General features: G+C 44.3%; 1 protein-coding gene across 1 annotated transcript in view; it reads left to right on the forward strand.

Annotated features, from left to right (window-relative positions):
• The window catches only part of TULP4 (TUB like protein 4), a 289,361-nt gene that overhangs the window by 190,351 nt on the left and 72,772 nt on the right, over positions 1 to 26,238 (forward strand). Inside the window, exon 4 of the mRNA XM_015137047.3 lies at positions 12,993 to 13,154. Within this exon, the coding sequence (XP_014992533.2) occupies positions 12,993 to 13,154 (162 nt within the window). The remainder of the gene's footprint in view (positions 1 to 12,992; positions 13,155 to 26,238) is intronic.

A 26,238-nucleotide genomic window follows, 5' to 3' on the forward strand; every position in this document is an offset into this window, starting at 1 on the left:
CAGGAGATCCACCCACCTTGGCCTCCCAAAGTGCTGGGATTACAGCTATGAGCCGCCACTTTTTTTCTTTTCTTTTTTGTTTTTTGTTTTTTTAAGTAATTTAATACTTGGTTTTCTCTGGTTTTGTTTTTCCAGTCATGATATATTCTTATCACTTTATGTTGACCTAATAAACCCAAATTTGGCCAAGTGGCTAGTTGGGAGACTGAGTCAGGAGGATCTCTTGTGACCAGAGTTCAAGATCAGCCTGGACAATATAGCAAGACCTCATCTCGACAAAAATAATTTTAAAATTAGCTTGGTATGGTAGCACCACCCTGTAGTCCCAGGTACTCAGAAGGCAGCAGCAGGAGGATGGCTTGAGCCCAGCCATTTAAGGCTGCAGCGAACTCTGATTGTGCGACTGCGCTCCAGCCTGGCAACAAAGCAAGACCAAGTCTCTAGACAAATAAATAGAAACCCAGTTAGTCCATGTGAACGTCCTCTATTACCAGTTTTTTTGTGTGATGTCAAATTGCTGGTATGTCTAAGAAGCTTCTTTTTACTGGCTATGCGTTTTGGCCATTGATTAAGGAGATTTCCCAAAATAGTTTTTTCTTTTAGTACAAATCTTTTTTAAGATACATAGTTAAAATGCATATAAGTAAATAGCATTATCTTTGCAAAATGAAAGAACTTTTAAATTTTATTCCGGAATGCAATGCATTGTTTCTGAAAAACATCGTTTTATGTTAATGAGAAAAACCAGACAGTATAATTGGTTGGAACATAAAGTCAGTGAAGCCAAGGTTCTGAGTTTATCTGAGGAAACAACTTTTTTCAGTAATCTGAGACCAGCTATTCAAGAGCTATCTCACAAATCATGCCATTGTCATGATACAGACATTGCTGATCACACTGTCATGCACGTCCGTGTGAAGAGACCACCAAACAGGCTTTGTGTGAGCAATAAAGCTTTTTAATCACCTGGGTGCAGGCGGGCTGAGTCGGAAGAGAGAGTCAGCAAAGGGAGATAAGGGTAGCGCCGTTTTATAGGATTTGGGTAGGTAAAGGAAAATTACAGCCAAAGGGATGTTTTCTCTGGTGGGCAGGAGTCGGGGTCACAAGGTGCTCAGTGGGGGAGCTTTTTGAGCCAGGATGAGCCAGGAAAAGGACTTTCACAAGGTAATGTCATCACTTAAGGCAAGGACCGGTCATTTTCACTTCTTTTGTGGTGGAATGTCATCAGTTAAGGCAGGTGTAGGACATTTTCACTTATTTTGTGATTATTCAGTTACTTCAGGCCATCTGGGTGTATACGTGCAAGTCACAGGGGATGCGATGGCTTGGCTTGGGCTCAGAGGCCTGACACACACAACATAAACCCATAAACCCTGCTTAAAAAACAGCCAGAAGTTCATGTTTTTTTGGTGTTTGTTCACTTATTTTCTCATTACCTGAAATGTCATATATCCATTAATACCATAGATTTTTTAAAAAGCTAAATGTTTGTAACTATAAGCAACAGTGAAGATTATTGATAGCATTTGTTTTGTTAGAAAATATTAAAAAGAAACACCATGTAGGACAAACTGAAAAACCAAGGTGGTAGAAAATAGGAACAACATAACACTAATTAGAATAAATGTAAATAGATTAAATTTACCAATTAAAAGATAAAGCTTAGCAGATTATATTTGTAAAAATCTAGATAACAGTATATACTGTTTAGAGCCACACCTCAGACTTAAGGACATAAACAAATTTAAAGGATGAGAAAGATATATCTTGCAAATACCAAGAAAAAAATAAAGCTGATGTAACTGTATATTAGTATCAGATAAAGTAGATTTGAAGACAGAAAGCATTATTTGGTAAGCTGTAGTTTACCAAGCATATATTTTTAATATGTATACACTTATTAATAGCATCACAATAAATGAAGGAAACTAATAGAACTGAAAGGAAAATAAATCCATTGACATACTCACATTTTAATGACAGTCAGCAAAGATGCAGACGATCTGAGCAACACAATTAACAAGCTTGACCTAAAGGACATTTATAGGTTCTTAATTCACCAATTGGAGAACATACATTTTTCTCAAACACGGAAGGGTTAAAAAATTGATGTTCTAGGACAGGATTCTGCAAACCTTTTCTGTGACGGGTCAGATAGTAAATATTTTAGGTTTTGTGGACCAGGAGCCAAAATTGAGGATATTATATAGGTATCATATAACAAGAGGAAAATCAGATTTCCAAAATATTTTTATTGACAAAATTTAAAATTTGATTTATGAACACTGAAATTGGAATTTTATGTAATTTCAAATAACAAAATCTCATTCTTTTGATTTTTTCTTCTGAACCACTTAAAACCATTCTCAGTTTGTGGGCCATACAAAAGTAGGTGACAGGTCAGATTTGGCTCACAGGCCATAGCTTGCCGATCCTGTTCTAGGACATAAATAAAAAACAGATTTCCAGTGTCATGTTTTATGATTATAGACCATGATCTCTGAACACGGTGCAACTGGGTTAGAAGTTAATAATGAAAAGATAACAGATCCCTGTCTGTTTTTGTTTTTTGTCTTGTGACCGAGTTTCACTCTCGTTGCCCAGGCTGGAGTGCAGTGGCGCTCACTGCAACCTCTGCCTACCGGGTTCAAGCGATTCTCCTGTCCCAGTCTCATGAGTAGCTGGGATTACAGGAGACCGCCACTACACCTGGCTAATTTTTGGTATTTTTAGTAGAGACAGGGTTTCACCATGTTGGCTGGGCCAGCCTCGAACTCCTGACCTCAGGTGATCCACCTGCCACAGCCTCCCAAAGTGCTGGGACTACAGGCGTGAGCCACCGCGCCCGGCCTGTTTAGACATTTTTAAATATGTTGTTAAATAGCTCATGATTTAAAGAATATATTTAATAGACGTTTATAAAATCCTAGATATAAATTATAATGAAAACATTATGCTGACAAAAAGAGTCAAACTCTGTAAAATATTTGAAGAGATTTATTTTGAGCCATTTATGAGTGACCATGGCCCGTGACACAGTCCTCAGGAAGTCCTGAGAACATGTGCCCAAGGTGGTCGGGCCACAGTTTGGTTTCATACACTTTGGAGAGGCTTGAGACATCAATCAAATACATTTAAGAAATACATTACTTTGGTCCAGAAAGGCAGAATAACTCAAAGGGGGTCCGGGAGGTTCCAGGCTATGGTGAATTTAAGTATTTTCTGGTTGACAATTGGTTGAGTTTGTCTGAAGACCCGGGATTGATAGGAAGGTAATACTCAGGTTAAAATAAAGATTGTGCAGCCCAAAGTTATTTTCAAGTCTTTTTGTGGATGTCGTTAGAGACAGTAGGATGACAAATGTTTCCTATTCAGATTTTAGGTAGTCTCTTTAGAATTGGGAGGGGTCTGGAAGAAAAAGATCTAGCGACATTAGTAGAGATTCTTTACCGATGCAAACTTTTCCCCACAAGAAACAGCTTTGCAGGGCCATTTCAAAATATGGCAAAGAAGCCTGTTTTGGGGTAAAATATTTTGATTTTCTTCTTTGTCTTGTAATGTTATGCCAGAGTCAGGCTGGAAAGTAAATCGTGATATATAGGGTTAAATAAAACCCAGCCTGTCTGATGACAATTTATGATTTGTAGGGCATGCCTCCCAAGACCCCTGAGATAGGAATTTGGACAAGGTAAAAAAAAAAAAAAAAAAAATCAAGAGTTTTTTCCTTAATTATATACCAGAATTTGTGAGATATGCTTAAAGTGGTGCTGTGAGATAAATGTGTATCCTTAATTACTTATATTAGCAATAAAACTGTGATCATTGGTCAGATAGGTATTTATCTTAAAACATTATTAATTGAACAGGAGAGTAAATCCAATGAAAGAAAAAGTAAGAAGTAATAAAAATGAAAGTGAAAATTAGTACTATAGAGAAAAAATGATAAGGTAGAGATCAACAAATCCAAAAATTTGTTCTTTGGAAACAAATCAACAAAATAGACAAATTGCTTGCAAAACTGATCAAGAGAAGAAAAGAGAACACAGAAATAATTTCATGAATGAAAAGTTGGGCATAGCTATAAATAGAGATTACAAGGTAACCAAACGTAATTATAAGATGCATAGGTAGTTCAATGGGGGAAAGATAATCTGTTCAACAAATGGTGCTTAAACAACTGAATTATCTGTGTTTTTTAAAAAGAAAACCTTGATTCTCACCTCACACCCTGCGTAAAAATTAACTCCAGATGAATCATAGACAGAAGTGATACGGCTCCAGTGAGTGGAGGAACACCAGGGTTCTTAGTCCTCAAGCCAGTTTAGATAAAACGACCCGGACACATGTGGAGTGGTTTTAAGGAGTGGAGAGTTTAATAGACAAGAAGGAAGAGACTCCCCCATACAGAGATAGAGGGAGAGGAGGCTCCAAAGCTGAAAGAGGAGGTCCCCAAGTGCACTGGATACCAGCCAGGTCTATATGCAGAGGCTGGAGGAGGTGTCTGATTTGTATAGGGCTCAGGGGATTGATTTGACCAGGCATGTCATTCAAGTAGCCCAGGGAAAACGCTGACCCTCCCACCCTAGCCTTTTAATATGCAAATGCAGGGCGCCAAGAATGTTCTACTGGGGATACGTGAGGACAGCCATGTTGCCAGGAACACCTGGGACAAGGGCAAGAAGGCCGCAGGAATTGCCATGTTGGGTGGACCCAGTTTCTAATGGCCTTCATTTGCATATCGAAGATTGCCAGCCTGGCTTTAAGAAATTTACAGGCTCAGGCCTGTAATCCCAGCTCTCAGGGAGGCAGAGGCGGGAGGATAGCTTGAGCCTAGGAGTTCGAGACCTGCCTGGGCGACATAGCAAGACCCCATTCTCCACAAAAATGTTTAGAAAAAAAGAACAACTTCCCAGGACCCCTTTTCCTCTCTGCCTAAAATAATTTTTCAATAATTCCTACAACATAAGTGTAAAAGCTAAACTTCTAGAAGTCTTTGCAGCCTGGGGCTAAACTAAGATTTCTTGAATTGGATACAGAAAGCATGATCCATAAAAGAAAAAACTTGATATTGGACTTAATTGAAATGTAATGATACGAAGTCACAATTAGGAAAAATAAGATTTGGTGTTCTATTACACAGTAGAGCAAGTATAGCAAATAACAGAGCATATTTCAAGATTGCTAGAAGAGAAAATTTTGAGTATTGTTACCACAAAGAAATGATAAATGTTTTTTGTTTTTGGTTTTTTTTTTTTAGGCAGAGTCTCGCTCTGTCACCCAGGCTGGAGTGCAGTGACTTGATCTCGGGCTCACTGCAAGCTCTGCCTCCCGGGTTCACGCCATTCTCCTGCCTCAGCCTCCCGAGTATCTGGGACTACAGGCGCCTGCCACCATGCCCAGCTAATTTTTTTTTTTTTTTTTTTTTTGTATTTTTAGTAGAGACGGGGTTTCACTGTGTTAGCCAGGATGGTCTCCATCTCTTGACCTCGTGATCCGCCTGCCTCAGCCTCCCAAAGTGCTGGGATTGCAGGCGTGAGCCACTGGGCCCGGCCGAAATGATAAATGTTTAATGGGATATGGTATTAACTCTGATTTGATCATTATACTGTGTGTTCATGCATTATACTATGTATACATATATACACTTGTCATACATATATACATTTATTATGGGCCAGTTATAAATTAATTCTTTTGAATTTAAACAACTTCTCTTTGGAAGATACCATTTAAAAAATGAAAAGGCGAGGCCGGGTGCGGTGGCTCACGCCTGTAATCCCAGCACTTTGGGAGGCCGAGACGGGCGGATCACAAGGTCAGGAGATCGAGACCACGGTGAAACCCCGTCTCTACTAAAAATACAAAAAAAAAATTAGCCGGGCGCGGTTGTGGGCGCCTGTAGTCCCAGCTACTCGGGAGGCTGAGGCAGGAGAATGGCGTGAACCCGGGAGGCGGAGCTTGCAGTGAGCCGAGATCGCGCCACTGCACTCCAGCCTGGGCGACAGAGCGAGACTCCGTCTCAAAAAAAAAAAAAAAAAGAAAAGGCGGGCCGGGCGCGGTGGCTCAAGCCTGTAATCCCAGCACTTTGGGAGGCTGAGACGGGTGGATCACGAGGTCAGGAGATCGAGACTATCCTGGCTAACATGGTGAAACCCTGTCTCTACTAAAAAATACAAAAAAATAGCGGCGCGAAGTGGCGGGTGCCTGTAGTCCCCGCTACTCGGGAGGCTGAGGCAGGAGAATGGCGTAAACCCGGGAGGCAGAGCTTGCAGTGAGCCGAGATTGTGCCACTGCGCTCCAGCTTGGGGGACAGAGAAAGACTCCGTCTCAAAAAAAAAAAAGAAAATGAAAAGGCAAACCAAAGACCGGGAGAAAATATTTGAAATACACATATCTGATAAAGGATTATATCTAGAATTTATAGAGAAATTTTATGGAGGAAGGTGAAAACTGGTATTTACTATATATATTTTAAATATATTTGCCTGCATTCGTGTAGTCATCCCTTGATATCCATAGGGGATTGGTTCCAGGACTTCCCACAGATACCAAAATTCACGGATGCTCATGTATATGGTATAATATTTGTATGTAATCCTTGTACATCATCTTGTATACTTTATTTATTTATTTATTTGTTTTGAGATGGCATCTCACTCTGTATTGGAGAACAATGGCTTGATACTGGCTCTGCCTCCCAGATTCAAGCAATTCTCCCGACTCAGCCTCCTGAGTAGCTGGGACTACAGATGCACATTACTATGCCCGGCTAGTTTTTGCATTTTGAGTAGTGATGGGCTTTCATCACGTTGGTCAGGCTGGTCTCGAACTCCTGACCTCAAGTGATCCTCCTGCCTTGGTCTCCCAAAGTGCTGGGATTACAGGTGTGAGCCACTGCGCCCAGCCCATCTTGTATACTTTAAATCATCTCTAGGTTACTTGTAATACCTAATACAATGTAAATGCTAAATAAATAGTTGTTATATTATTTAGGGATAATGACAAGGGGGAAAAAGCGTACATGTTCGATACAAATGTAATATTTTCCAATTATTTTTTATTCAAAGTTGGTTGAATTCATGGATACAGAATCCATGGATACAGATGGCAAACTGTATATGGAAAGGGATTTGAACAGATATACCCCAAAAGATGTGTAGATGATCAATCAACACATGAAATGATGCCCAACATATTAGTCATTATGGAAATGCAAGTTAGAAAGACAATGTCATACACCTACTAGAGTAGTTAAAATTAAAATGACTGACAACAGGCCTGCCCTGGTGGCTGACGCCTGTAATCTGAGCACTTTGGGAAGCTGAGGCGGGCGCATCACCTGAGGTCGGGAGTTCAAGATCAGCCTGACCAACATGGAGAAACCTCATCTCTACTAAAAATACAAAATTAGCCAGGTTTGGTAGCAGGCGCCTGTAATCCCAGCTACTTGGGAGACTGAGGCAGGAGAATTGCTTGAACCGGGGAAGAGGAGGTTGCGGTGAGCCAAGATTGTGCCATTGCACTCTAGCCTGGACAAGAAGAGCAAAAAACTGTCTCAAAAAAAAAAAAAAAAAGCAGATGCAAGTGTAAAATGACATAACCACTTTGGTTTTTTGAGACAGTGTCTCACTTTGTCGCCCAGGCTGAAGTGCAGTGGTGCGATCTTGGCTCTCTGCAACCTCCACCTCCCAGGTTCAAGCGATTCTCCTATCTTAGCCTTCTGAGTAGCTAGGATTACAGGCACTGACATAACCACTTTGGAAAACGGTTTTGTAATTTCTTATACAGTTAAACATACATTTACCATATGGCCCAACAGTTCCACTCCTAGGTATTTACTCAATGAAATGAAATCATGTGTCACAAAAAGTCTTGCACATGAATGTTCATAGTAATTTTATAATAACTAAATGCTGGAAACAACCCAGCTGTCTAGCAATTTGTTTTAACTTTGTAGTTCAGGGGTACATGTGCAGATTTGTTATATAGGTACACTTGTGTCATGGGGGTTTGTTGTACAGGTATTTTGTCACCCAGGTGTTAAGCCTTTAGTTATTTTTCCTGATCCCCTCCCTCTTTTCTACCCTTCATCTTCCACCCTCTGATAGGCCCCAGTATATGTTGTTCCCCTCAATGTGTCCGTGTGTTTTTGTCATTGTTAAGTGAGAACATGCTGTATTTGATTTTCTGTTCCTGTGTTAGTTTGCTAAACATAATGGCCTCCAGCTCCATCCGTGTTCCTGCAAAGCACATGATCTCGTTCTTTTTTTTTTTTTTTTTTTGAGGCAGAGTCTTGCTCTGTCACCAGGCTAGAGCACAGTGGCACGATCTTGGCTCGCTATAACCTCCATCTCCGTCCCGGAGTCAAGTGATTCTCTTGCCTCAGCCTCCCGAGTAGCTGGAATTACAGGCATGTGCCACCATGCCCAGCTAATCTTTGTATTTTTAGTACAGACAGGGTTTCACCATGTTGGCCAGGATGCTCTTGATCTCCTGACCTCGTGATCTGCCTACCTTGGCCTCCCAAAGTGCTGGGATTACAGGCATGAGCCACCACGCCTAGCCTAATTTCATTCTTTTTTATGGCTGCATAGTATTCCATGGTGTATATGTACCACATTTTCTTTATCCAGTCTACTATTGATGGGCATTTAGGTTGATTCAATGTCTTTCTGTCATAAATAGTGCTGCAGTGAACATACATGTGCATGTGTCTTTATGACAGAACGATTTATAGTCCTTTGGGTATATACCCCGTAATGGGATTGCTGGATTGAATAGTAGTTCTGTTTTTAGGTCTTTGAGGAATCACTACACTGTTTTCCACAATGGGTGAACTAATTTACAACCTAACCAATAGTGTGTAAGTGTTCCTTTTTCTCTGCATCCTCTCCAGCATCTGTTATTTTTTGACTTTTTATTTTATTTTATTATTACTTTTTTTTTCTTTTTTGAGATGGAGCCTTGCTCTGTCACCAGGCTAGAGTGCAGTGGCACAGTCTCAGCTCACTACAACCTCCACCTTCCAGGTTCAAGCGGCTCTCCTGCCTCAGCCTCCCAAGTAGCTGGGACTACAGGCACGTGCCACCACATCCAGTTAATTTTTGTATTTTTAGTAGAGACGGGGCTTCACCATGTTAGCCAGGATGGTCTCATCCCTTAACCTTATGATCTGCTTGCCTTGGCCTCCCAAAATGCTAGGATTTACAGGTGTGAACCACCTTGCCCAGCCCTATTTTTTGACTTTTTAATCATAGCCATTCCAACTGATGTGAGATGATATCTCATTGTGGTTTTGATTGCATTTCTTTAATCAGTGATGTTGAGCCTTAAATAAATATGCTTGTTGGCTGCATGTATGTCTTCTTTTGAAAACTGTCAGTTCATATTTTTTGCCCACTTTTTAGGAGTTGTTTTCTTATAAATTTGTTTATCCTTATAGATGCTTTATATTAGACCTTTGTCAGATGCATACTTTGTGAAATTTTTCTCCTATTCTGTAGGTTATCTTTTTACTTTATTGATAGTTTCTTTTGCTGTTCTGAAGCTCTTTAGTTCAACTAGATCTTACTTGTCAATTTTTGCTTTTGTTGCGATTGCTTTTGGTATCTTCATCACGAAGTCTTTGCCCGTTCCTATGTCCAGAATGATATTGCCTAGATTGTCTTCCAGGGTTTTTATAGTTAAGTCTTTAATCTTGAGTTGATTTTTATATATTGTATAAGAAAGGGATCCAGTTTCAATATTCTGCATATGGCTACCCAGTTATCCCAGCACCATTTATTGAATAGGGAGTCCTTTCCCCATTGTTTGTTTTTGTCACCTTTGTCAAAGATCAGATGGTTGTAAATGTACAGCCTTATTTCTGGGTTCTCTGTTCTGTTCCATTGGTCTATGTGTCTGTTTTTGTACCAGTACCATGCTGTTTTGGTTACTGTAGCCCTGTAGTATAGTTTGAGGTCAGGTAGCATGATGCCTCCAGCTTTATTCTTTTTGCTTAGGACTGCCTTGACTCTTTGGGCTCTTTTTTGGTTCCGTATGAATTTTAAAATGTTCTGTGAGGAATGTCTTTGGTAGTTTGATAGAAATAGCATTAAATCTATAAACTGTTTTGGGTAGTATGGCCCTTTTAGTGATATTGATTCTTCCTATCCATGAGCATGGAGTGTGTTTCCATTTGTTTGTGTCATCTCTGATTTCTTTGAGTAGTGTTTTGTAGTTCTCCTTGTAGAGATTCTTCACCTCGCTGGTTAGCTGTATTCCTAGGCGTTTCATTCTTTTTGTGGCAGTTGCGAATACGAGTTTGTTCCTGGTTTGGCTGTTGGTGGTGTATAGGAATGCTAGTGATTTTTGTGTGTTGATTTTGTATCCTGAGACTTTGCTGAGTAGCAATTTGGATAGACAAATTGTGGTATATTCGTACAGTGGAATAATATGTATAAAAAGGAATGAACTACTGACACACATAATTCAGATGACTCTCAACATCTTTATGCTGAGTAAAAGTATTTAGACACAGAAGGTCCTATTCATGTAAAATTCTAGAATGAACAACAGTTACAGAAATCAGATCACTGCCTAGGACTAGGGTTGGGGATTGACTCCTGGGGCGAGGGGGGACTTTACTGCATGTAAATTATACCTTAATAAAGTTATTTTTAAAAGGAAAATATTAACAACTACTTGCCAACAGTTTTGAAAACTTACGTGAAATAGACAAATTCCTTTTCAAAATTATCAGAACTTTTTTTTTTTTTTTTTAAGATGGAGTCTTTCTCTGTTGCCAGGCTGGAGTGCAGTGGCATGATCTCGGCTCACTGCAGCCTCCACCTCCTGGGTTCCAGCGATTCTCCTGCCTCAGCCTCCCAAGTAGCTGGGACTACAGGTGCGCACCACCATGCCCAGCTAATTTTTGTATTTTTGGTAGAGACGGGGTTTCACCATGTTGGCCAGATGGTCTCGATCTCTTGACCTCGTGATCCAGCTGCCTCGACCTGTCAAAGTGCTGGAATTACAGGCATGAACCACCGCGCCCAGCCCTAAAATTATCAGAACTGACTCAAGAAGTAAAAAGGTTGAAAGTTTAGACTAGGCGCAGTGCCTCACGCCTGTAATTCCAGCACTTTGGGAGGCAGAGGCAGACAGATCACTTGAGATCAAGAGTTGGAGACCAGCCTGGCCAACATGGCAAAACCCCATCTCTACTAAAAATACAAAAATTAGCTGGGTGTGGTGGTGTGTGCCTGTAATCCCAGCTACTCAGAAGGCTGAGGCAAGAGAATCGCTTGGACCCAGGAGGTGGAGGTTGCACTGAGCCAAGATTGTGTCACTGCATTTCAGACTGGCAACAGAACAAAACACTGTCTCAAAAGAAAACGTGAAAGTTTAGTACTAGGACTATTAAATTGAAGAAGTGGTTAATAATCTCCCCATTACAAAAATACCTAGCCAGATGATTTGGCAGGCTTGTCTACTAAACTTTGAAGCAACAAATCATCTCAGTTTATACAAATTCTTCCAGGCATTGGAAAAAGAGAGACTACTTCAGCTCATCCTGAGAGAGGTAACATAACCCTGCTACATCCAGAGACGCACTACCAAAACAAAATCACAGGTCTACTAATGAATGCAGATGCAGAAAATCTAAAGACACTAGCAAATCAGTTTCAGCTGTGCATAAAAAGACAATACTTTACCTCTAAATTGGACTCTGGTAGGTATGCAAGCATAGGATGATGTGTAAAAATCCATACAAACAAATTACCACAGTAGATTAATAGAGGGAAAAATGTGGTCATTTGAATAGATGTAATAAATGCATTTGATAAACTTAACACCCAAGTATAAATAATGTTTTTCAGTTAGATTTTTTTTTTTTCTTCATTCTGATTGAGGGGGTATTGTTAGCAAGACCAAGGGGGAATATAATCAGAAACTTAGAGCTTTACTATTTTGGTACGGGGTCAACAGACACTGATGGAGAATCTATTACTAACCATAAGTGAGAGGCAGTGTAACAGTGGTTGAAAGGAAGGACCCTGTAGCCAGCTTTTCCTGGGATTTTTCCTGTTTCTGTCTCTTGCCTCCTCTGTTGACTGAGTGTTCTCCATAGATGAGAACAATAATACCTTCCATAGGCTGTTGACTTAAGGCTTAATGAATTAATGTACATGAAACACATAGAACACTGTTGATGCACAGTATGCCCTGAAGTCAGTTTCATTCATTTTTCTTAAAAATATTTCTTTAGAGACAATACCTTACTCTGTCACCCAGGCTGGAGTATGGAGGCACAATGATAGCTCACTAAGGCCTCAACCTCCTAGGCTCAAGCAATCCTCCCACCTCAGCCTCCTGAGTAGCTAAGACCACAGGTGTGTGCCACCACTGCCGACTAATTATTTTGAGACAGAGTCTCGCTCTGTTGACCAGGCTGGAGTGCAATGTTGCGATCTTGGCTCACTGCAGCCTCTGCCTCCCAGGTTCAAGTGATTCTCTCACCTCTGCCTCCTGAGTAGCTGGGCCTACAGGCACGCACCATCACGCTTGCCTCATTTTTGTATTTTTAGTAGAGACGGGGTTTTACCATGTTGGCCAGGCTGGCTGGTCTCGAACTCCTGACCTCAAGTGATCTGCCTGCCTCGGCTTCCCAAAGTGCTGGGATTACAGGCATGAACACCGCATCTGGCCCTGACTAATTCTTAAAATTTTTTGTAGAGGTAGGATCTCGCTATGTTGTCTAGGCTGGGCTCGAACTCCTGGCTTCAAATGATCCTCTCACTTTGGCTTCCCAGCATTCTGGGTTTACAGGCATGAGGCACTGTGGCTGGCTTCAATAGTTTTTTTTATAGCTTTCAAATAACATATGTTATGTTTTAAGGCCATCTCCATCTTAGCCAAAAGGCTAAGTTAATGACTATGTGTAGACTTTGATAAAAGCGTTTTCCTTTTCAGATTACAAATTGACCCTTTTCTGTGTGTGTGTCCCCAAGGTGAGTGATTTCACGTGGAGCCATGATGGAACTCAAGCACTTATTTCCTATCGAGATGGGTTTGTCCTGGTTGGTTCTGTCAGTGGACAAAGACACTGGTCATCCGAAATCAACTTGGAAAGTCAAATTACGTGTGGCATATGGACTCCTGATGATCAACAGGTAACACCTCTGAAATGTGGGTATGTGATGTTAAAACCATGGGCACTCGGAGGGAAGAAAGGGGCAGGAGAAGCGGAGCTGGTGCAAAAGCCTCTTTAAGAATCACAATGGAAAAGAACAATAAAACTGTCCAAGTAGGGCCGGGCGCAGTGGCTCACGCCTGTAATCCCAGCACTTTGGGAGGCCGTGGCCGGCGGATCACGAGGTCAGGAGATTGAGACCATCCTGGCTAATACGGTGAAACCCTGTCTCTACTAAAAATACAAAAAAATTAGCCGGGCATGGTGGCGGGCGCCTGTAGTCCCAGCTACTCGGGAGGCTGGGGCAGGAGAATGGCGTGAACCCGGGAGACAGATGTTGCAGTGAGCCGAGATCGCGCCACTGCACTCCAGCCTGGGCGACTGAGAGAGACTCTGTCTCAAAAAAAAAAAAAAAAAACTATTCAAGTAAAAATTAAAAGAAAAATTTTAAATGAACCATAAATTGGAGAAACAACATTTCCCACCAATATGGTAACATTAATTTAACGTTTTAATTATATAAAATGTGCATACACTTTTATTAATAAAATCTGCATAAATATACAGTTGATATTAGATATCAACTAAGTTGATACGAAGCTAAAACAATCAGGATAGGAAATGGGATGTGTGGTATATTCCTACATCGTAAGACAACAAAGAAGCCCATGCACATGCTAAAAAGAGCTGGAGGGAAGTGAATCAAAAGATTATAAGCAGTTATTTTATGCTAATGAGCCTCTGGTTCATTTTTTAAAAATCGAATTTCAAAATTTAATATGCCTGTTTGACTTTCATGAGAAAATAACATGTAAAAACAATACAATTCTATATTGATAATTCATTTTGGAGGCCGAGCATGTTGGCTCACGCCTGTAATCCCACCACTTTGGGAGGCCAAGGCGAGTTAATCACCTAAGGTCAGGAGTTCGAGACCAGGCTAACCAATATGGTGAATCCCTTCTCTACTAAAAAAAATTACAAAAATTAGCCAGGCATGGTGGCGGGCACCTGTAGTCCCAACTACTCAGAAGCTGAGACAGGAGAATTGCTTGAACCAGGAGGTAGAGGTTGAAGTGAGCTGCGATTGTGCCACTGCACTCCAGCCTGGACAACAGAACTAGACTCCATCTCAAAAATGAAATAAATGAAATGAAATGTAATGAAATGAAATGAAATTCGTTTTTAAAATATAAGGATTGACTAGTTAAAACCTTTGTAAATATAAAATTTGTGTTTTCCATGTACAGCAGAGTACATATAATGCCAGGATGTTTTGTAGCAGAGATTTAAGTTTATTATTGGTTAAAAGAAACCAAGCAGTGTAATATGGAACCATAACTTTCATATTTGAGCCACTTTTTTTAACTGAATTGCTTTCCTCTAGTCACTATATATTTAATGTTTCCATTTTTCAAGTAAAAAGGCAAATATTTTTTCTCATCTCAAAATTGGTATTATGAGATTTATGAAAAGGTATTTTCAACTCCATGTTTCTTCCTTTGCTTTCCCCCAAAGACTTCCAATTATCCCTAGTATTTGTGTGTATTTATATGAAATGCTTAGATTCATTTATTACAAAGCTGCATTTTTATAGCTTTTTACTACCCCCAGAGTCTCCGAAGTGTGTTGCATTAAGTGACCTTGCCCAAGTGACCTTGCCTAAGGCACCTGATCTCTCCCATGTCGGTTTCTCCTGTGTGACAAGGACTATGTATTATTTCCTGCCTAATCCGCAGGGCTTTTGTAATGATCAAATGAAGGAACAGATGTGAAAGCCCTTAAAAATCCAGGAGTGGAAGTCTTGGCTTCACATTCTCTCCTCGCCTAGAGTGGTGGAACCCATGAGCCATCTGTGAGGTTCATCTCAGGGTCCTCTGATGAGTTGTGCCAGCCAGTGTCCCCAGCAGACTGCGCACATGTAGGACAGGCAGGGGGTCCACTGGGAATACAGCATTGAGAGAGACGTAGCTCTTGCCTTTGAGGTACAATTGGACCTGTCGAGGAGACAGACCTCTCCTTACACAGAATACTGCTGCCGTGGCTTGGCAACGTGTGGAGGAGGACTTCCCAGGAAGGGCTGGCTATGACTCCCAAGTTGAATCTGGGGTACGTTGTTCCAGGCAGCCTGAGCAGAGTTCCAGAATATTGACACCATGGTGTGCATGTACCACAGGGAGTGGTTTCCTGCTGCTCTGGAATGTGAAGGGGGACTCCTGGGGCTGGAGGAGTCGGTAGGACAGTGGCCATGGGAAGCATGGAGACCATGCTGACGTGTCTGGCCTTGACTGCGTAGACCTTGGTGTGAGGAAAGAGCTGATGTGGCAAGCAGCTGGGCCCTTGGCCCCAGCCTCTGTCCTGATGACTGCTTTTACAGGTGGGATTTTCTTCTAGGAAAGTGCCCCCACTGCCTTTAAATAAAAGGGTTGCAGCAGGGTGCTTGTTGTCTCGGCTAGTCAGGAGGCTGAGGTGGGAGGCTCACTTGAGCCCAGGAGTTCTCGAGACCAGCCTAGACAACATAGCGGGACCCCATCTCTTAAAAAAAAAAATAATAATAATAATTAAAAAAGGGTTTGTAGGTCATTGAAGCAATAAGGACCCTGGGAAGAATTTACCACAGAGAAGATGTGTATCAGGCACTCTGTCAGTCCTGTTTGAATTGGGACGTAGAGCAGGAATACTCCTCTTCCCGTCTCTGCCACTCATTCATATCTGTTGCTCGGTTTGATTTTATTAATGAAAAAATAGTACAAAGACAGGTTGTGCGCCAGCCTAATGGCTGTAATGTCAGGAGTTCGATGTGGAAAGCAGCACCTCTGCAGCTCAGGGGGCTCTGAACAGTGGACATGAAGGTAGAGCAGCAGGAAGCCAACTGAGTCTCTTCCTGCTTCCCCGAGAACTTTCTGCCTTTAATGTGAGTTAAAACAGCTTCCAGAAGTAAACCTCTTCCTCACATCTTGAGCTATTTTGGATTCTAGTGGAATTTTAGGCTACTTCCTGTCAACTTTAAAAAATATAAGCAGTACATGGCTGGGCGCGGTGGCTCACTCCTCTAATTCCAGCACTTTGGGAGGCCGAGGCGGGTGGATCACCTGAGGTCAGGAGTTCGAGACCAGCCTGACCAATATGGTGAAACCCCCGTCTCTACTAAAAATACAAAAATTAGCTGGGCGTGGTGGTGTGGGCCTGTATTGTGCACTGTGTTGCCAACTTTCTGTTATGAATGTGTTCAAATGTACAGAAAAGTTGAGAAAATAACCCTTCCTGAAACAAATTACCATATTTGCACTTTTTCCTCACCACTCCCCACTTTTTTGTAGTTCTTGTTTTTGAAAGTAAGTTGTAGACATCCTGGCACATCAGCCTTATATATTTCAACATATGCTTCCTGAGATAAAGCCTTTCACCTGCACAGGCACCCCTAAGAAATTAGCAATGACATTATCTGGTATCTAGGCTATCTTTGTATTTCCTGAATTGTTACAGGAATGTATTTCATAGTCTTTTTTGGTTTTTTGGAACCAGGATGCAGTTTAATTCACGTACAGCAGTTGGTTGTTCTGTCTCTTCAGTCTTTTAGTCTAGAACAGTTTCCTTTTTTTTAAATTGACTTTTTCATGAAGTCAGTGTGGCTACCTTATAGGCTGTCCCCACACTCTAGATTTGTCTGATTGTGGTTACTCATAGTATCATTTTCCTTCCAGCCCTTGAATTTCCTATAAACTGGAAGTTGAGTCTAGATTAGAGTAGGAGTAAACAATTTTGGTAAGAATACTTTAAAGGTAACATATTCTTTACTCTGAACCACACTAAAACTCTCATCCCAGTCTGAGGGTTGCTGAGTTTGATGGAACCTTTGTAAAAACAAAAGTTGCCAGGCACAGTGGCTCACGCCTGTAATCCCAACACTTTGGGAGGCCGAGGAGTGTGGATCATGAGGTCAGGAGATCTAGACCATCCTGGCTAACACGGTGAAACCCCGTCACAACTAAAAATACAAAAAAATTAGCCAGGCGTGGTGGCACGCGCCTGTAGTCCCAACTACTCCGGAGTCTGAGGCGGAGAATTAGTTGAACCTGGAAGGCATTGCAGTGAGCCGAGATGGCGCCACTGCACTCCAGCCTGGGCAACAAGAGGGAAACTTTGTCTCAAAAAGAAGTTATTTTTCACAGTATGTTGTTAATGTCTGTTCAAAGGATGTGTTTTACTTCAGGGTAAAATTTGTCTTCCATTAAATTGCAAGAAGGGAATGTAATCCTACTTGGAATCTATTTAGTGGGTAAGGACTCTGTATTAGTTTGCTTGGGCTGCCATGACACAATATCACAGACTGGGCAGCTTCAACAACAGAAATGTATTTCTCACAGTTCTGGAGGCTGGAAGTCCAAGATCAAGGTGTTGGAAGGTCTGATTTCTCCTGAGTTCTGTCTCCTTGGCTTACAGACACCTGCCTTTTTATTGTGTTCTCACATGGACTTTTCTCTGTGCACCCACGTTTCCAGTGTCTCTTCCTCTTCCTGTAAGGATACCAGTCCTATTGGATTAGGGTCCCACCCATACTACCCCATTTAACTGTAATTACCTCTTTACAGGCTCCATCTCCAAAAATAGTCACATTGGGGGTTCAATACATTTGTTCAACAAAATTCAGCATATGAGTTTTGGAGCATGCAATTCAGTTCCTAATAGACTGATAGAAAATATTTTGGAGAACAGAAAAGTTACAGAAGAAATAGTGATATAAACTCAGCTTTAGAAACTTGGGATATATTTATAAATAGAACGGGTTTTATAGGGCTTGGGAGCAAACCAGAATGACACAAAGAGAAAATGTCAAATAAATGTAAGTATGACTGGGAAAAATATCTGGGTCCTAAGTTGATCCAGAGTAATGCTGCAGCAGTGAAGCTTTTGCAGTTCTGGAAACACCCAGCATCACAGCAGAGTGTGCCAGAGAGAATGTTTCATTGCCTCTGTGTTCTCCTTGGGTTTAGGAGAATACCTTGCCCCTTGATATGTGAAAGTTATTTGAGACGTTGACATTTTGAAATATTCTTCCAGCATGTTTTGGATCTTAGCTAACTGCCAATTCACTTGGAAAGCCTTTCAACTAGAGAATGCGGTGAGAACCTGAGCTGTGTTTCCATGAAAAAGGTAGACTTGCCAATGTGCCACCCAGCATTTCCAGGCTGAGTGTGGTCCTCCTAGGGCGGTGATCAGCTGATGTGACTGAGGCCACTGAGGATAGGTCAAAAGAAGAGCCCCAAACTTCAATTTGAGACTCCAGTTTGAATGTGGAAGAATTTTGTGGTAACTTCTGAATGAAAGTTACCACATACATAAAATGGCATGGGAAGAAAACCCTCTCCTTGTTCCTGCGCTTCCTGGGGGATCTCCAGGAAGCAGCCCCCAGGCATTGCTCTGCTGTGGGAGACAACGGGTTCTGCTAAGAACTCTTCCCAGACTGTGGCTTTGTCCCTGTGTCATCTCTGACACCCCATCTCCACAGAGCTCCTGCAGTGAGGCACATACATAATTTGGATGCGTGAACCATTTTTTAAATCATCTTAAGACAGTTCCAGGGCGTTAAAGCTTATGGAAGTTAGTGACACCCATTTCCCCCCACAGTCAGGGTAGCTCCCGTCCTGGGTCAAGCAAAGATGTGTATCCTTTGTGTGTCTTCCAGGCATTTGCAGCTTCCCTCCCCAGTCACTGGTTCCTATTTCTTACTTAGGAGCCACAGAGCATGCTTCTCTCTGGGCTCTTGGCCTCAGATGCGATCTCCTTGGCAGCCTGGTGCTTCCGTCCTCTGCTTGGCTACCTTGGTTGGCATCTTCTAGACCCTGTCAACACATCCAGGCACATCCTTTCTAGCAATGCCTCTCCCAGCTGGATCTCACCTCCTCCTCCCATCCCTGTCATCTCCCTCCCTGGCTCTTACATGGCATGCCTTTCCAACTTGGTCCCCCTTCTGAGGTTCCAACCTCAGGCCTCTTCCCTTTTTCCTATCCTTTGGGTGATTTCTTCCACTGCCACAGCTGCATCAGCTCCCGTCTGTCCACTGCCGGCTCCCCACACCTGTCCCGCACTCGTCGCTCTTGTCCTTCACACTGCGATACCATCACTGTCACCACCACCACCATGCCTGCAGAGCAACTCCGGGTAGATGTAGACATTGCTCAAGTCCACTGTGGTCTGAACTTAGCATCCTCTCCACCCCGCCTCTTCTCCCTCTGGCCCCTCAGCTGCACTCCTCTCTTGCTCATCTTGTATGCCCTAAACTGGGAATTGCTCATCGTTTGTGTCCTAAACTGGGAATCATTTATGCCCTAAACTGGGACTCTTTTTTTTTTTCATTTTCTTTTTTTTTTGTTTTTGAGATGGAGTCTTGCTCTGTTGCCCAGTGGCACGATCTCAGCCCACTGCAACCTCTGCCTCCCGGGTTCAAGTGATTATTGTGCCTCACCCTCCCAAGTAGCTGGGACTACACAGGCATGTGCCACCATGCCTGGCTCATTTTTGTATTTTTAGTAAAGATGAGATTTCACCATGTTGGCTAGGCCGGTCTCGAATTCCTGACCTCAAGTGATCCACCCGCCTCAGTCTCCTAAAGTGCTGGGACTACAGGTGTGAGCCACCATGCCTGGCCTGAACTCTCTTTTCTGTACCTACAACCTTCATTTAGTCACCAGGTCCTGTTGATTCCACTTCCTGTGTTTCTATCTGGGACTATTTATTTTTACTTAAAGTCTATAGATGATTGTGCTCAAACCAGCTTAACTGAAAGTATTTAAGTTTTCACATAACTTGACCAGAATGTGTCACTTGAAGGGAGGTTAATGGTTCTCCTGAAATACAGGTACAGATATACTTCACTTTATATAGTGGATGAAAGAATGTAGGTAAAGTGAGTTTTTGAAAACATGATTATATTTTAACTACCCACCTACAGTATTCTCCCTATTTAAAGAATATTCTATAGAAATTGCCCTTGCTTAGAAGGTAGTTGTTTTTGAAATGAGAATTCTTCACCTAGTACATGTTTTTGCTAGCGATATCCAGGTTTTAGTTTTCTGGGAGTAGAGGTAATATTTCTTTATAAATACTAAAACTTTTTAAAAGGAGAGAGTCTTAAATCTGGTATTTTCTTAGACGCTCTTAAACCATGATTTCAAATAAAGTAGAAAGAGTTCAGGCTGATTAGTATTAAATAGTCACCGTGATAAAGCTTTTAGCTTTTCAGGTCTTGGCACATGCAGTACTAGTAGGTGGCATTTTCTTCTCTAGCCTCAGTGCTGATTGTATTTAGTTTTGTGTTTTTTAAACCTAGAAAGAGGGAAGGTTTATCCTTTTGTTTTGGGATGCAAAAGGTAGGTCCCAAATCCCTTCTCATCTGTTAAGGAGGTTTTGCACCCTGTGTGATCTGTTGTGTGCTAGTGTGATCATGTCCCTGAGGCCACTGTGTCTTCACGGCAGCTAAGCACTGTCAGGTCATTTGGGGAGAGAAGCAGTAACAGTCACTGAATGCCTGTGCACTTCTGGGACATCTGTGAGATGAAAGCTTTTTCATGTACATGTTTTGCAAGAAATATGACCTTTATTTGCTATTTGGAGTGGAGTGGAATCAGGACTTGAGTAGTTAGTGTAATAGGATTATTTAAAATAATATTTTAGTACAGAATTTTTAATTCATTTAGTTCAAATGGTTTAAAAATAAATTTTAGGTCAGGCCTAAAATCATGCTGTAATCTTAGCACTTTGGGAGGCCAGAGCAGGAGAATTGCTTGAGGCCTAGTGTTCAAGACCAACCAGGGTAATGTAGCAAGACCCCATCTCTACAAAAAATTAAAAACTAACCAGGTGTAGTGGCACATTCCAGTAGTCCTAGCTACTCAGGAGGCTGAGGTGGGAGGATTGCTTGAGCCTGGGAGGTCGAGGCTGCAGTGAGTTATGATTGCTCACTGCACTCCAGCCTGGGGAACAGAGCGAGACCCTATCTCAAATAAAATAAAATAAAAATAATATTTAAAAATAATTAGTATGCAGATATCTTTCCAGATATATTAAGAGATGAAAAATGAACTGTTACAGATACTCATATGCAGGTAAACGTTAAAACATTGGTCAATTGAAAAGAATAATTCATTCACTTTTAAAAGATAAAGTCATGACTGAAGTACCAATTTAGAACTCAAGGAGATTCCCTAACTCCCCCAAAGTATCCAAGTAATAAATGATTCTGGCAAGGCACATTGGCATGTGCCTGTAGTTCCAGCTACTCAGGAGGCTAAGGTGGGAGGATCCCTTGAGCCCAGGAGTTCTGAGCTGTGGTTTGCTATGTCATTTAGGTGTCTACAATACAGTTTACTTCCTGGGTGCAGGGGACCACCAGATTGTCTAATGAGGGGTGAGCCGGCTCAAGTCAGAAACTCCCATTAAAGCAGGTTAAAACTCCCGTGCTGATCAGGAATGGGATTGCACCTGTGAATAGCCACTGCACTTCAGCCTGGGCAACATAGTGAAACCCCATCTGTAAAAATCAAAAAATAAGTGATTCTGTAGGGATTTTTAAGTATATAATTTTTTAATTTGACTATGAAAAATTTCAGTAGCATATGAAAAATAAGGAATCCGCATATTTTACATTTGCTTTTTTATCCCTTTCTTTTTCTTCTTCTTTGCTGTATTTAAAGCGAATCCCAGATAGCATATCATTTCACCAGTACATACTTTAGTGTAAATCTCCTCAAAGCGTGGCATCCTTCCATAACCACAGTGCCATTATCACACCTCATCTGTTCCGTTTCTGGAGGGAGGTTCTTGTTGGATTGAAGCACATAGTTTAAGTCTGGCTCTGCTCATGGCTCTGGAGGAGCACATCTGCAGCAACACGGAGGCACACGTCCCTGCTGAGGGCTTCCTTTGTCTTGCATAGTCAGAAAGGAAAAGATAGAACTTTAAAACAGTAGTATAACCCTTTGCTTTCTCAGCTAAAAACACCACAGTTTGTTTGTTTGTTTGTTTGTTTGAGACAGACTTTCGCTCTTGTTGCCCAGGCTGGAATGCAATGGTGCGATCTCAGCTCACTGCAACCTCTGTCTCCTGGGTTCAAGTGATTCTCCCACCTCAGCCTCCTGAGTAGCTGGGATTACAGGCGCGCACCACCATACCCAGCTCATGTTTGTATTTTGAGTGGAGACAGGGTTTCACCATGTTGGCCAGGCTGGTCTTGAACTCCTGACTTCAGGTGATCTGCCCGCCTCGGCCTCCCAAAACTGCGCCCAGCCCACAGTTTTATAATGAAAAGTAATTTACAGGCTGGGCACAGTGGCTCATGCCTGTAATCCCAGCACTTTGGGAGGCCGAGGCAGGGGAATCACGACGTCAGGAGATTGAGACCATCCTGGCTAACATGGTGAAAACCTGTCTCTACTAAAACTACAAAAAATTAGCCAGGCGTGGTGGCGGGCGCTTGTAGTCCCAGCTACTCAGGAAGCTGAGGCAAGAGAATCGCTTGAACCCGGGAAGCAGAAGTTGCAGTGAGCCGAGATCGCGCCACTGCATTCCAGCCTGGGTGACAGAGCAAGACACTGTCTCAAAAAAAAAAAGTAATTTACCGATATTTGATGTATAAGTATCAACTAACACATAGAAGAGGTCTATTCTTTGATAGAAAAAAAATCGAACTTCACAAAAGCAAAACGTCACAATTTATTATTTGCAAGGAGTTTTCTATTTGCCCTAAGAAAACATTTTCCTCTGTTGTCCCTTTAAGGCTGGCTGTAAGCACAATTCAGCCTCAACAACTGCCCCTCCCAGAGCAGCTCTCACTCCCACAGAGGGCCCAGAGCAGCTCTCACTCCCACACAGAGCAGCTCTCACTCCCACACAGGGCAGCTCTCACTCCCACACAGGGCAGCTCTCACTCCCACACAGGGCAGCTCTCACTCCCACACAGGGCCCAGAGCAGCTCTCACTCCCACACAGGGCAGCTCGCATTCCCACACAGAGCAGCTCTCACTCCCATACAGGGCAGCTCTCACTCCCACACAGGGCCCAGAGCAGCTCTCACTCCCACACAGGGCAGCTCTCACTCCCACACAGGGCAGCTCTCACTCCCACACAGGGCAGCTCTCACTCCCACACAGGGCCCAGAGCAGCTCTCACTCCCACACAGGGCAGCTCGCATTCCCACACAGAGCAGCTCTCACTCCCATACAGGGCAGCTCTCACTCCCACACAGGGCCCAGAGCAGCTCTCACTCCCACACAGGGCAGCTCTCACTCCCACACAGGGCCCAGAGCAGCTCTCACTCCCACACAGGGCAGCTCTCACTCCCATACAGAGCAGCTCTCACTCCCACACAGGGCAGCTCTCACTCCCACACAGGGCCCAGAGCAGCTCTCACTCCCACACAGGGCAGCTCTCACTCCCACACAGGGCAGCTCTCATTCCCACACAGGGCAGCTCTCACTCCCACACAGGGCCCAGAGCAGCTCTCACTCCCACACAGGGCCCAGAGCAGCTCTCACTCCCACACAGGGCCCAGAGCAGCTCTCACTCCCACACAGGGCCCAGAGCAGCTCTCACTCCCACACAGGGCAGCTCTCATTCCCACACAGGGCAGCTCTCACTCCCACACAGGGCCCAGAGCAGCTCTCACTCCCACACAGGGCAGCTCTCATTCCCACACAGAGCAGCTCTCACTCCCACACAGGGCAGCTCTCACTCCCACACAGGGCAGCTCTCATTCCCACACAGAGCAGCTCTCACTCCCACACAGAGCAGCTCTCACTCCCACACAGGGCCCAGAGCAGCTCTCACTCCCACACAGGGCCCAGAGCAGCTCTCACTCCCATACAGAGCAGCTCTCACTCCCACACAGGGCCCAGAGCAGCTCTCACTCCCACACAGAGCAGCTCTCACTCCCACACAGGGCCCAGGGCAGCTCTCACTCCCACACAGGGCAGCTCTCTCTCCAACACAGGGCAGCTCTCTCTCCCACACAGAGCAGCTCTCACTCCCACACAGGGCAGCTCTCACTCCCACACAGAGCAGCTTTCACTCCCACACAGGGCCCAGAGCAGCTCTCACTCCCACACAGAGCAGCTCTCACTCCCACACAGGGCCCAGGGCAGCTCTCACTCCCACACAGGGCAGCTCTCTCTCCCACACAGGGCAGCTCTCTCTCCCACACAGAGCAGCTCTCACTCCCACACAGGGCAGCTCTCACTCCCACACAGAGCAGCTTTCACTCCCACACAGGGCCCAGAGCAGCTCTCACTCCCACACAGAGCAGCTCTCACTCCCATACAGAGCAGCTCTCATTCCCACACAGTGCAGCTCTCACTCCCACACAGGGCCCAGAGCAGCTCTCACTCCCACACAGAACACAGAGCAGCTCTCACTCCCACCCAGAGCAGCTCTCTCTCCCACCCAGAGCAGCTCTCATTCCCACACAGAACACAGAGCAGCTCTCACTCCCACACAGAACACAGAGCAGCTCTCACTCCCACACAGGGCAGCTCTCACTCCCACACAGGGCCCAGAGCAGCTCTCACTCCCACACAGGGCAGCTCTCATTCCCACACAGAGCAGCTCTCACTCCCACACAGGGCAGCTCTCATTCCCACACAGAGCAGCTCTCACTCCCACACAGAGCAGCTCTCACTCCCCCACAGGGCCCAGAGCAGCTCTCACTCCCACACAGGGCCCAGAGCAGCTCTCACTCCCACACAGGGCCCAGAGCAGCTCTCACTCCCACACAGGGCAGCTCTCATTCCCACACAGGGCAGCTCTCACTCCCACACAGAGCAGCTCTCACTCCCACACAGGGCCCAGAGCAGCTCTCACTCCCACACAGGGCAGCTCTCATTCCCACACAGAGCAGCTCTCACTCCCACACAGGGCAGCTCTCATTCCCACACAGAGCAGCTCTCACTCCCACACAGAGCAGCTCTCACTCCCACACAGGGCCCAGAGCAGCTCTCACTCCCACACAGAGCAGCTCTCACTCCCACACAGGGCCCAGAGCAGCTCTCACTCCCACACAGAGCAGCTCTCACTCCCACACAGGGCCCAGAGCAGCTCTCACTCCCATACAGAGCAGCTCTCCCACACAGGGCCCAGAGCAGCTCTCACTCCCACACAGGGCCCAGGGCAGCTGTCACTCCCACACAGAACAGCTCTCACTCCCACACAGGGCAGCTCTCTCTCCAACACAGGGCAGCTCTCTCTCCCACACAGAGCAGCTCTCACTCCCACACAGGGCAGCTTTCACTCCCACACAGAGCAGCTTTCACTCCCACACAGGGCCCAGAGCAGCTCTCACTCCCACACAGAGCAGCTCTCACTCCCACACAGAGCAGCTCTCATTCCCACACAGGGCAGCTCTCACTCCCACACAGGGCCCAGAGCAGCTCTCACTCCCACACACAACACAGAGCAGCTCTCACTCCCACACAGAACACAGAGCAGCTCTCACTCCCACCCAGAGCAGCTCTCACTCCCACACAGAACACAGAGCAGCTCTCTCTCCCACCCAGAGCAGCTCTCACTCCCACACAGAACACAGAGCAGCTCTCACTCCCACACAGAACACAGAGCAGCTCTCACTCCCACACAGGGCCCAGAGCAGCTCTCACTCCCACACAGGGCACCTCTCACTCCCACACAAAGCAGCTCTCACTCCCACACAGAACACAGAGCAGCTCTCTCTCCCACCCAGAGCAGCTCTCACTCCCACACAGAACACAGAGCAGCTCTCACTCCCACACAGAACACAGAGCAGCTCTCACTCCCACACAGGGCCCAGAGCAGCTCTCACTCCCACACAGGGCAGCTCTCACTCCCACACAGAGCAGCTCTCACTCCCACACAGGGCAGCTCTCACTCCCACACAGAACGGCTCTCACTCCCACACAGGGCGGCTCTCACTCCCACACAGGGCAGCTCTCACTCCCACACAGAGCACAGAGCAGCCCTCGCTCCCACACAGGGCACAGAGCAGCTCTGGCTCCCTCAGAGGGCACAGAGCAGCTCTGGCTCCCTCACAGGGCAGCTCT

This window comes from Macaca mulatta, chromosome 4 (assembly GCF_049350105.2).
Source record: "Macaca mulatta isolate MMU2019108-1 chromosome 4, T2T-MMU8v2.0, whole genome shotgun sequence".
Lineage (NCBI taxonomy): Eukaryota > Metazoa > Chordata > Mammalia > Primates > Cercopithecidae > Macaca > Macaca mulatta.